The 12,403-nt window shown below is 39.5% G+C and overlaps 1 protein-coding gene across 1 annotated transcript in view; it reads right to left on the minus strand.

Moving 5' to 3' along the window:
- Positions 1-2,564: 2,564 nt before the first annotated feature.
- Positions 2,565-12,403, minus strand: part of EGF (epidermal growth factor) — a gene marked incomplete at its 3' end in the record, with an annotated part of 58,023 nt that continues 48,184 nt past the window's right edge. Inside the window, exons 22-25 of the mRNA XM_082315763.1 lie at positions 9,924-10,088; positions 6,459-6,561; positions 4,310-4,412; positions 2,565-2,788 (exon numbers count right to left, since the gene is read on the minus strand). Of these exons, the coding sequence (XP_082171889.1) occupies positions 2,565-2,788; positions 4,310-4,412; positions 6,459-6,561; positions 9,924-10,088 (595 nt within the window). The remainder of the gene's footprint in view (positions 2,789-4,309; positions 4,413-6,458; positions 6,562-9,923; positions 10,089-12,403) is intronic.

The following is a 12,403-nucleotide window of genomic DNA, read 5'->3' on the forward strand; positions in this document are numbered from 1 at the left end:
TTTAAAATGAGAGGGACACCAGGGATCTTTTTTTATTTTATTTTATAAATCAATAGCTTTATAAACATACAAATAAACCAAATATATTATATTTGTGTTGAAATATCATCTCAAGGTTTTACACTAAAGATTATTTTGAGTTTAGAGCTGAGTTTAGGAAACATTTAAAACTCAAAACACCCTAATTACAAAACCACATCAGCTCGATTTTCCTATCTTATTCTGTAAAGTACACTATCAAATTTAGAATTAGATCCTTAGACTGAATGAAAGCAAAGTAAACAAAACACGGACTAGAATATGAAACTAATTTGTAAGGAGACCGAAACACCTTTGTTTAGAGAACGTTGAAAGTTACAAATCTCTGTTTCCTTTGAGTGGGGAAACTTCCAACTAAACGTTGCTGTCATTCAACACAACACTTTGATTTTAAGCACACAAACATATTTCACCAGAGATAATCAAAGTGCAGGGATCAAAGTCCTTTTATTGTCTAGCTTTCTTGGAAATAAAATGTTTTACTGAGTCAGGGCCTTTATAGCTGGACTCTCTTCCCATCAAAATACACAGGATCAATGATGAACTGTGAAAGACCAGGGAATCCAAACTAGTTGCTTTTAACAATGTCAATGAAATTAAACTATAATGAACTTAAAATAAAATCTACCAAATACTAATGGTTCAACCCAGTGGCTGCCCTCTCCTGAACACAGTTTAGTATGCCAACTCTCCTCAATCACTTCTCTTTCCATGGAAGCACCTTTGTTGCCATTCACACATGAGAATGTGTCTTTGTTGCTACCGGTTCCAACTAGCCTCTGGAAATCCCTAGTTTACAAGTTTATTCTGAATTCAGAACTGATGTGATTAGAAGACAGATTCAGCAATTCAAAACCACTAGCAAAAATCACTTTAGAAGATAAACAAGTAAGTGACAACTCTCTATACAACAGAGCATTATATTTATTGTAATTCAGACACCTTGGGCTCAATGTTCCTACTGTTTACACCAACATAAATCAGAACTGACTCTGCAAAGTTACTGAAGTGTGTAATTGTTTTGGACAAGAGTTAGGAGCCTTTCAATACTCTTCCCATCATTGGCCTACAGACCTGGTAACCAAATGACAACATCCCATACCTTCCTGGCAGGATTCTAGAAAACCAAAAAGCAAGATGGTAAGCACACATATAATAACATTTGCCATTATTATCCAGCTAATGAATTACAAGGAACACTAGTGGTGGACACTGTAGCAGAGTTTAAAGAAGGTGTCTGATAGTTATAGTAGTAGGCTTCAAAGACAGAGGACTGAGAGATCCCCTACAATTAAAATTTTATTAGTAATATAGTTAATTTCCAGATATCTTCCAAAACCTTCTGAAAACAGCCTTAGGGAGTCAAGACAAGTGGTGAAAATCACTTGAGATGATAAACAACTAAGCTACAACTCTCTATACAACAGAGCTTTATAAGCAAGTTAGTTCTTAGTAAATAACTGGAAGAGAACCGTAGCTGTTAGAAAGCCAGTTACAAGAAAAAATGGTGTTGTTTTCCAATTGATCCCACGGATTTTATCAGGCAGCACAAATCAGTTATGTGGAAGTCAGTCCAAACTGAGGTGGTTTTTTGTTTGTCCCACTCCTCCTGTTCTTCTGAAGCAGCAACTGGCTGGACTTCTTTCCCCACACTAAGTCCTATATAATGGACCAGGTTTTGCTGCCAGCCACGCTTCTGTGAGGCAAGGACAGCTCCAGCACATGCTTCCTCGCAGGGCTGAAAGCAGAGTCAGGCCCACTGCCTCAGTCTAGAAACAATCCTGTAATACTTTGAAGGACCAGCGTAGACTGGAAAATTTAATGGAAGAATCACCTTTCCCCTCAAATGTTACCTCTCACTTAATAGACGTGACCACCATTAGTACCATATGCTCACAAACAATCCTCCAGCCCACCAAACCTGAGAAATGCAAGACCCCATGTGGTGCTCACTTACAGCAGCAGATACAAGAATATCTCTGGTGAAGTCCAAGAAGTGACACTGGCCTGACAGCAGTGCTGGGGAGAGGCTTAAAGTGTCCATGAGCAATATTTTAATAAAACAATTTGTTTTTAACTCATTTTTGTGCATCATCTTCCATTCCAGTTTCTCTGCAGTTGTGCTTGTGGCCCATTTTCTAGGCAGTTTTCTGGACTCTGTGTGTGTATGTGTAAAGACCACTACTTGCAATAGACTCCATTAGGAAATACTTATCTCTGACAAATCACCTACTTGTCTGTTTTCCCCTCAGTGTCCTTTTAGCAGGCAGTTAATGAAGTTAGCAGCAGTGACCCTTAAAGTGATACTTCTAGAGTACTCATTGTTAATACATTGCTCACAGTAATTCTTCCAAGCAGAGATGACAGGGAAGGAGTGGCAAGGACTTCTCTGTTCAGTTTTGATTTGTGTTTTTTTCTAAAGCAGATTTTAACAAAAAAAATGAGGGTTGCTTCAGTGTTTCATGAGTTCCCATTTGCTACTGACTTCATCCTTTCTCCTTTTCCCATTCAAACGCAGGCTGCTTCTAGTCCGGCTGCATCAGCAGGCTGGCTGGGGCATGCTCGCAGGGCTCCCTTTCCAGCAGGGGCTTGGGGTGGATGCTCCAGGGAGCCTGGGGAGGGCCCTTTGCTGCTCCCATGGGCTGATGTGATTTCTCACCAGCAGGAACCTCTTGTCGACAGCCGCCTTCTTTCTCCTCTTCTCCCAAAGTCTCTGCTGTTTTGTCATATGTTATAGGCTGTTTTTCCACTGGAGAAAATGGATATGTATTACTGAAAGCCATCTGAGAAGCTTCACAATAACTAAGTTAGAAGAAAGCTAATAGCAGCTTTGAGAGAGCAAAGCTATGAAAGGAAGCACAGAATTGAATTCAGAAAATTACAAAACTAATTCATGTCAAAAGAACAAAAAAAGAGGCAAAGTCAAGAACTTGCTTCAGATTTTAAGAAATGACTTGTCCTAGGCAAATTTCATAGTTTTGTTTTAATATACAAGAACGGGAAAATGCATGCCCATGACAGGAAGACCACCTGCCTGGCAAAATTAAAGCCCCTGCTCCAAAGTCAAAAGATCTTAGAATTATTCACTGGATGGTATAACAACTTTCTTTAACATGTTAGAAAAGACATCAGATTGTTTACCAGTCTTGTCATGTAAAATGGTTGAACCACTTTTGCTAAAATTTTCAACTAGGAAAAAATCAGACACCTGTCATGAGAAATTTCTGTTCCAATAGCTGCATCTGATAAAACTATAACTGAAAACAGAGCCTCCTAATGGGAAACATCAGGCTTCCTTCACTGGACGATACAGTTCTACACATGTTCACAATATAAATCCAACCAAATAAACGCGAGGCATATTTTCTACTGATGAATAAAGTGACTTCTCAACATATGTCTAAGGACAGGATCGGCAATTTTGAAAATCTTGCAAGATACCTGCACATTCGAGTATCCTCAAACATTTGTCTTTGCATATTTCTAAACGACCAATGCAAACTGGCTTCTCTAGTAACTTCTGCAGTTAGGAAATATATATTGCAAATAAGGCAAGTTGTTAAGGATATCAGTCTTTCACCATCATTTCTCACCATCTGAGCAATTAGGAGATTCAGTTGCCATCTATATGGCAGCATTTCCTGAAACTGAGAGTGGTCCAGCTGGTAACCTGCAGCCACGGAAGCCCATTGTGTGCTCCTGTGCTGCCTGCTGCCTTTGCACCAGGGATGGGAAGCACATCTCTTTCATTCATCTCATCTTTGTTTAAGCACCAAACACTCCCCAAGCAAACACCTTGTTTAACACAAAAAGCAGAACTGCAGTTGCTGCTGCAGGGCAAAAGGTTTCTGGGGAGACCTGGACCCCTCACACCATGTCAGTTATCCTGCCTGAATGAATAAGGACTGTCAAAGTATATCTTTCCATGGATATACATTCCCCATCAGTATGATGGGCATAACTCACTTGCTATGAAGCAAACCTGTGAAGTTCTATATAAATGCAAAAATACGATATCATTACTATCATGAGAAGCACCTGGCTTCTTATGAGTATGAAAGCAGTGTTGTAGTGTAATTTCTCATGAATAATCTGCAAAGTGAAGGACTGAATGGTCTCTTCACAGCAATACAAACATGGCTTCTGCTGTGCACAGAAGCTATAAACAGGTCAGAAATGTAATTTTGATTTCTCTGTCTCTTCTATCAGTTGCTGCTCCTGCTGGTACAAAAGTGAGGAGAGATCTAATAAGGAAGGAAATCCTACTCACCATATTCTGAAGGACAGGCAGGATGAGGATCTGTTGTCTCACACTCAATTAGATCAACCACTTTAGTCTCCAGAGAACTGTTACACTCCTTAACAACCACAAACTGCAAATACATACAATATGCACAAAATATACAGAGCCCAAATTAATATAAAATGAGCCGGTTTTCTGAAACCCAAGAGGCAAACTAGAAGGGCCACACACTCCAACCACAGCAGGGGGAAAAAGGTCATCCTGGCTTCTGGGATGACCCTTCCCCTGCAGATAATTAAACATTTGAGTTGATGACAGCACCGGCCTTTCTTTGGAAAGTGTGCAGTCCCAGTCTAGTAAAGGACTACCATTCTCTTGCCTTGCAAATCAACCTTTCTAGATGCAAGAACAAAAGCACATGAAAATCAAGCCTCTCCATAGTACTGAGGGCCACTTTTAAAGTATTAGAGAGACCCACAACCAGACAGCAGTAAACCCTGCTAGCCACAGGGAAGGAAGCGAGCCTCCCTTTCTGGCTGTCGGCACCACCAGGGGTGTGCAATTCCATTGTCCCACGGTGACAGTGGAAGGGACACCTCGGAAGCAGAAGACGGGACACTCTGGGGGAATATGCTGAAAAGACCAGGGGGAAAACAGAGAAAACAGGGGTACAGGAAAGCAATGTGAAGCACTGTGCTGAAATAGTATAGAGGGAAATAGGGAAACCCAGTAAAAGGGGGATATTTAAAGAGCAGAGACAGGGAAGAAGAGAAAGTGTCTCTAAATAAGATGTTCCAACAGAAGGACTGACAGATTCAGTGGTCCAGGTGGATAATTGGTGGATTTATGCGGATATACAGATGTAGCAGGTGTGACTATTTAGGCATCAGTTCATTTACGTAAAATCTGTAGGCTTACAGCTGCTAACCCACATGTGACAGACCCCCAGAGGAGATTCAGCTACACACAGTTCTGCAAAATGTCTGACTGTGCTAAGCAGAACACACTTGCTGGATGAGAAGTCTCAGAATAGCATCAAAATCCAGGCATGTGCAGAAGTTTACCAAGGCTTACGTATCCCTAGGACAAACCTAGCCTGGCTTATGGAACTCTAATATGAATGTGAAAAAATACCCAGGCATACCCTTAGCTAAATGTAGCCTCACCTGGCAGAACAGAAGTAAAGGAAAAAGTGAATGACACTTGGACTATTTATAGGTATAGTTTCAGTATCACAATACCTAGCATTTGATATGTATGATAGCGTAAAAGCTCGTTATCCTCTATGTTAATCTAGATGGGCAAGAACAACAAAATCGGGTGCTGTTGATTTACACAGCATTAATAATCCTAATGTAGGACTTTGCATGGGGACTGGATGATGGGTCCACAGTAACCGTAAAGAGGTCATGAAATTCAGTCCTTTTGTAGCCCACAGTGCTACTGCTCATTTGTGAGGCTTGGGAGAGGGAGTGCAAAGATGCCAATTATGTCACTTCTGCTGACTTCAAGTTTCAATTGCTATCACCCAGCAGTGTAATGTCATTTTAATGCCAGTGAGAATCAGGTCCTTAGATCAGATCTTATGGGGCCAAATTCTCTGATGCAACTTCAAATATGACAACAGAAACAGGCCAGTACAACCGGATCATGATGGCATTTCTACCTACACCAGTGCAAAATCGGTATTTTATATTCCCTCGCAAACTGTCCGATAACATCCTAGTTGTTTTTCTTTACAAGGCAGCAGCCTCTAATACAAAGCCATTTAATTTCATCAACCCCCAAAATAAAGTTCAGCATCTCATGTAGCACACACAATACTTGGCTTCCAAGAAGCCTTTTTTACGGAGGGCATACTTTCCTGTGAAAATAACTCTGTGATATGCCATGTCATCACATTGCCATTTCCTTAATTTAGAACACAGTTCCCCAACTGTTGTGTTCAAAGCTAACAATAACACTGGCTAATGGTTGCAATACATCCAGGCAGCTGTGAACTTTGAGGCATAACAATGAGGTAAGATGAACTAGGGTTCACAGCAAAGCACTTGATGACTCTAGCAGTTATTTAATATATTTAAGATGTGAATTATTTGATGAATAATCTCAAGTGGATCCCTAAGACTCTTTGATCCTTCCTGCTCCCCTCTCCACTCCACATTAATATTGTTACCTGAGACTTGTTGCTAGTAGGTGTCACGTTCTCATTGTCAGCACGGCTGCTGGCATCTCTTATCGCTTCTGCATAGAGATTCTTCTTATACAAGTTTTGACTTCTGCAACAGAAGAAAAGCTGAAACAAATTATTTTGCTTTTGGAGGAAGAGATGCTGCTTCCTTTCACACATTATTCTATAGGTATTTACAGAAAGTACATATATTTTGTTTTCTTTCATTGGTTTGAAAGGGTGTATTACTGTCAAATGCTGCACAGTGGTTAAAACAAACAGCTTGTCAGCAACAGAAGTCAGTAAGAAGTGAACAAATGTTTGCTCTGATGTGCCATCTGTAAAGGGTAATTCATTAGAAAAAACAATAGGTCTCATAATTTTAACTACCCTTTCCATTTTCTTATTTTATTCTATTTATAATACATTCCTTGTATAAAGATTTAGGTTTCAGCCAATACAATAAACAGCATTTGTAGGTGAAGCTCAGAAATAAAAATCTGACTGTATTTTACTACACCATTGATAGTTACAATTATGAAAGTCGCTTCTGCATTCATCTGCATCATTTATGAAAAACAACAATTTCAGAAATTACTATGAAATAAACAAACTGAAAGCCTCAAAAAGCTTGAAACTAAGACATTTCCAGGAAAAAGCATGACCAATAGAATTAGCTTAAGGGGGAAAAAAGCTAAGAGTACAACCTGGAGTTGGAAAAGTATACGAATAATCAGCTTTAGGTGGCTAGTTCCATAAATTCAAAGATTGTTATTTTTGCAGTTAAACAGCAATCACTTATAAGGCAGTATTAAAAGCCCATATAGGCCCCAACATAGAAAACACAGTCATAAGAAAAAGAGCTCATTTACACTGCTTGAGATCCAGATCAGTACATCTTTACTGACTATACGTACAAGTTTTTTCTCCTCCTAGACATGAGCTAACAAAATTAATGTTACACTCTTCAAATTCTGGAAATCTCAATTTATAACATCCTTTTACTTCATCTATTTTAAATGAATAATAGACATGTACCAAAGAAAATAGGAATTTTCCTTTTATTTCTACATCGCATTCATATGCTAACTGGGAAAGTGCATCTGCCATACTTATCATATGTTTCTCCCTTCATGAAAATATAATGTAAATAAAATTTGCTTTTTGCTAGAAACAAGACAGACCTGTCTCCACCATGGATTTTCTCCCCATATTCTCTATAACATGTTCCTGTGTAGTCAAACATTAAAAAAAAAAGTAATTGTCTCCAGTAGAGGATAAGACTGGGACTGCGAATACGAAATCAAATAGGTGTCAGATCTGAGGGTATATCCACAGAGCTGAATGCTGAGAAATAAGCTAAATTAGTCCATTTTGACTTTTCCTGACTGTGTGGAAAGGCTGCTGTTCATGTTTTGCCACCTGGATGTGCCTGTTCTGCATTGCAGCTCATAGTGCTGACAAAACTCAAGCCTGTTATTCAAGAGTTATAAAATCCATTGCACAGAGCTCACATGCAGGCACGGCTCTCAGCAGGATGCCCTACTCACGAGGATCACTAATTCTACATCTTACTTTACAGCATGCAGAGTAACAGATGCCAGATGGACTTGGCTGGCACAGGAGTCTTCGTATGTAACTGTGCACAAGCAGGCGAGGCAGTGAAATCTAGTTGACTGAGCATGGGCAAGAGGCCAAGAATTTCTCAATCCTAATCCCTGTCCTACTGTCAATTTTTGCATGGCCTTGGCCAATTGAGGTGGAGGGATTTTGGGTGATGCTCTTCAGCAGACTACAGTCATTGAACAAACCAACACAATACTTTGGTATTCTTGGCTTCCAGTTCACACATTTTTCAAATTGGCAGGTGTAGACCTCCAACTTCATTTCCTCCAATTAAAAGGAGATAGGCGTCTCCATTTTACAGGGGAAGGAACAGGACTATTACAGACTTAATCGGTATATTTCAAAATACAGTAGATTATATGAAAAAGCAGTATAGCAATTTCAACCCAAATACTGGTTTCCAGACTCCAGTTAAATAGGGATTTTAGGTCAGTGGTTTCATTTTGATCTAGTTAGGCTAGTAATAACTGCAGTACAAATTCAGTCAAGTACGTAATTGAAAACTTGTTGTTGAGGTAAATAGTTACATTGATCAAAAGCATTTGGCAAGGAAGAAAGGTAAATAAGGGAGAAATGACAAAAGAGAGAGGAAGGGAAGAGAACGAATATCTTCACACCTTAAACCCAGCCATATTCTGGCTATTTTTCATGACAGTTTGTATGACATATATGGGAAATATAAGAATCTCACAATTTGTCTATTCTGTATGTATCATTCCACTGTTTAGCTTCTGAATGCCAGGTCACGAGAATAAACCAGGCTGCGCTTAGCTTTAATTCTGGACCTCTACCATTAGTTAATAGAAAATAAGAAACGTGGGAGCTTCTCTACTTTTATGGACTAAATACACTAGGAACCATTAAATAAGAATGGAAAATATTAGTTTCTATAGTTAACTTTTTTGGTAGCTTAATTTTTTATGCCTAGGAGAGTCTAATTTTAAAATTAACCTAAACCACAAACAAAACCCCTGCACACAGAGGGCAGAACAGTATGCAGCATGAGACTCTTTATTTGGCTGCTATCTGGCTTTTTGGTTGTTTATTTTTAATATAAATATGCGTTTAAACAAGAGCCTCTGAGAACAGTTATCTGCCAAGGTCATAGCCAAAAGACTCTAACTTATTAAATGCCAAATATTTTCCAGTCCAAGGGACATCGATGACATTTAATTTCACATCAGACTGGGTTCTTAAATAGTGACTGTAGGGATTCTTTTTACCACGAGAAGAATCCCAAACCTGCACAATGCATTACAGACATGGAAAATGCCAGGGAGTACTTTTACAACAGATATGCTTTAGGCTCACATCCCTGATTTTACCCTTTCTATTGCCAGGAAAACTGCTTTCACATTCATTGCTGGAGGCATCACTGTGGCGGTTTGCTGCTGGAAGGTTAGTATGCTGCTTTTCTCAATGGCAAGGAAACTTCCAGGTGTCACTCTACACTGAAAGGGAAGCAAAACCAAACTAATGGGATAGCTAGCAGAGAAGAGCCAAACCCTACCATGCACGTTTCAGACATCTAGAGCTCTTACGGGAAACCAAGGAAGAAGTAAATAGCATGCTCCCGAACTCTCTCATCCGTACAAATTATGGCTCCTTGTCAAACCTAGTAAAGTCTACTCTTCTTCCCCCCAGACACGTCACTCACTAACACCAATGAGAGTTCTGAATTATTCATAGATCCAATTACTGAAAAGCAAAAGAGTAGCAAGGATGATTTGGCGATTTCCACCAGCTGAGGAATAGCTCATGTTCTTCACCATGAGCCCTCTGTGAAAGTCAGCAGCACCTCGGTCCCTGTGCTGCACGTTCACAGCACGTGTTTGGAAGTGCTACCTGTGGCAGTAGGCGGCCAGGGACCCCAGCAGGAGCAGGAGGACCAGCACTGCTACACACACTGCAATGGTGATGTTCCGCATCTTCACCCGCTCGGCGTGCTGCTGCTCCCACCACTCCAGATCACTGAACTGGCACCGCTCCCCGACGTAGCCCGTCACACAGCTGCCAAAAGGAAGTGAGCACACTTTGTAACTGGCGGTGGAGGAAAAACCCCAGATCATCACTTCAGTCACCTTGCATATTGATTCAGGATTGGCAACCACTACAGAAATACCTGCTTGAATTTAGTAGTGGTGAAGACAAAATGACTTTAAAGGAACGGCTGTCAAAACCTGTATAATTCAATATTAAGAAAGAGACTTGCTTTACTGTAAAGCTATAGAATTATACAGTGAGATCATAATTTCTAAATTCTAATGGGTAAAGAATAGAAAAAATAATTTTCTCTTAAATCCTGCTGTGTGATTAGTGTTTCCCTAAGATTTTCCATTTAACTGTTTCCAGCAGCAAGTTTCCTTTTCTTTGGAATAGTCTATATAGGACCTACTTGTATTTTCAGAGTGGTTTGGTTAAGGGAATCAAATTTTAATCTGAATCCTTACTTTAAAATAAAAGATTAGTTAAGTGTTCAAAAAAAAAACTTTGTATGGGTTAGAAATATCTTCATAATTTAATTTTAATACAAGCTTCTTCTGTAGGCAGGTTTTGTTTATTTGTTTGTTTTTACCACTGTAAAACCCAACATAGAAATGTCTTATCAGTGCATGAAATCCTCAAATCAAAATTACTAGAAAGTGAGAAATACATTAAAAAGAATCTCAGCCTAGTTTTACTGCCCAAGGTGAGAGACATAAAAAAGGAAATAATAAACATAAAAAATTGAAAAGTCTACTCAATTCATAACAATCTGTCAGCAACATAGGCTCAAATCCTTCTCACAATTCTTATTGGCCTAGTTTTACTTAAGTTAAAAGAGCTGGTCAAACGAGCAAAAGAAGCAGAATTTGACCTGCAGAAGCTTTTACCTAATGTCCTGAAAAAATTATATCAGCATTCATTATTAAATCAGGCACAAGCACTCTCATTCTGTCACAGATTAGAATACATGTATGTTGGAAGGCAGAAAAATTCTAATTTTTTAATGTAAGATCACAATAAATTCCAAACAAGCTGGAAGATCTAATTCCTAGTGTAAGAGCTTTTATTAATTAAAATACAAATCACATTTGGTATGTGATTTTTGCTAGATATTTTTGCTAGATAACATTTTTCCATCACTCCGTTTTGGTAGTTAACATATTACAGCCTACATGAATGAATGCTGCCATCTAGTGAGAATTCAGCAATGTGAGAATTCAGCAAGGTCCACACACAAACCCTGGCCCCCAAGAATACCGCTAAGCACGGTTCTCCTTAATTTTTTAAACAGCTTCCACTTCCAGCACTGAAGAATACATACATTTGGATTCTTATTATGCACTAACACCTAACAAACAAAAGAAAAAAAGATGTGATCCAATTTGAAAGTTCTGCAGTTGTAGACTCTTCAGTTTCAGTAAGAGAAAATCAATGAGGTGAAAACAGAGTTTTCAATGCCTCTAAATTTTACACTAAAAATTCATAACAAATACCAGAGATAACCATGAGTCCATCTCCTGTAATGGCTTTGCTGAGCTTAGGAAATCCATGGCACAAGGCATCTACTTTATTCCCATGTATGTACATGAGATACATTCTTTTCATATTCCTGCAGGTACAGAGGTCTGTGGGCAGGGGAGACCACTCAATTTAGAAATAAGAAAGCCTAGGATTTGACATTGCTTGCAGGAATGGTCTGATACAGAGCTTCCTGCAGTGCAGTACAAGGAAGATCTGGGGGAATGGTGGGTCAAAGAAACCCTTCAGCGCAAAGCTTGCTCTCCTTACTCCAGGGTTATACCAGGGCCACCCGAGTTACTGAGACACAGAGGCAAATTTGCCTACTATGGAACAGCATCCAGACAATGGATTTGTCCTGCTCTAAACACTTTTATGCTTGATTTTGAAGAAAGATATAACACAGATTCAAATATAATCAAGTTACACAATTAAACTCCAGCACTAATGATTTTGAAGAAATGATTACTCCATGGGACTAGGCTGTCACATTGGGCAGGCCAAGGCTGACTTCCGGAAATATAAGATTCTTTTTGCTTTTATCAGTAACTGTATTTGGGGAACCAGGAACTAGCCTTCACAAAAATATCGACAGGAGGAAGGAGGTCTCGTTTTTGAGGTCTCATTGCTACTCTCCCTGTTTTTAAGAAGACCATCATGTTGTACCCTTTCTGCCAAGGACCAAGACTCTTCAAACTGTAAGGGAAGATGCTGACACCAGAAAACTTCTCCCTGGTCCCAATCAGAGAAGACAAGACAGAGGTGTCCTCTTCCATCCCAGTCAGTGCTACACATGAACAGCAAGGCCGACAGGGAGGTAC

This window comes from Platalea leucorodia (assembly GCF_965183815.1).
Source record: "Platalea leucorodia genome assembly, chromosome: 6".
NCBI classification, from domain to species: domain Eukaryota; kingdom Metazoa; phylum Chordata; class Aves; order Pelecaniformes; family Threskiornithidae; genus Platalea; species Platalea leucorodia.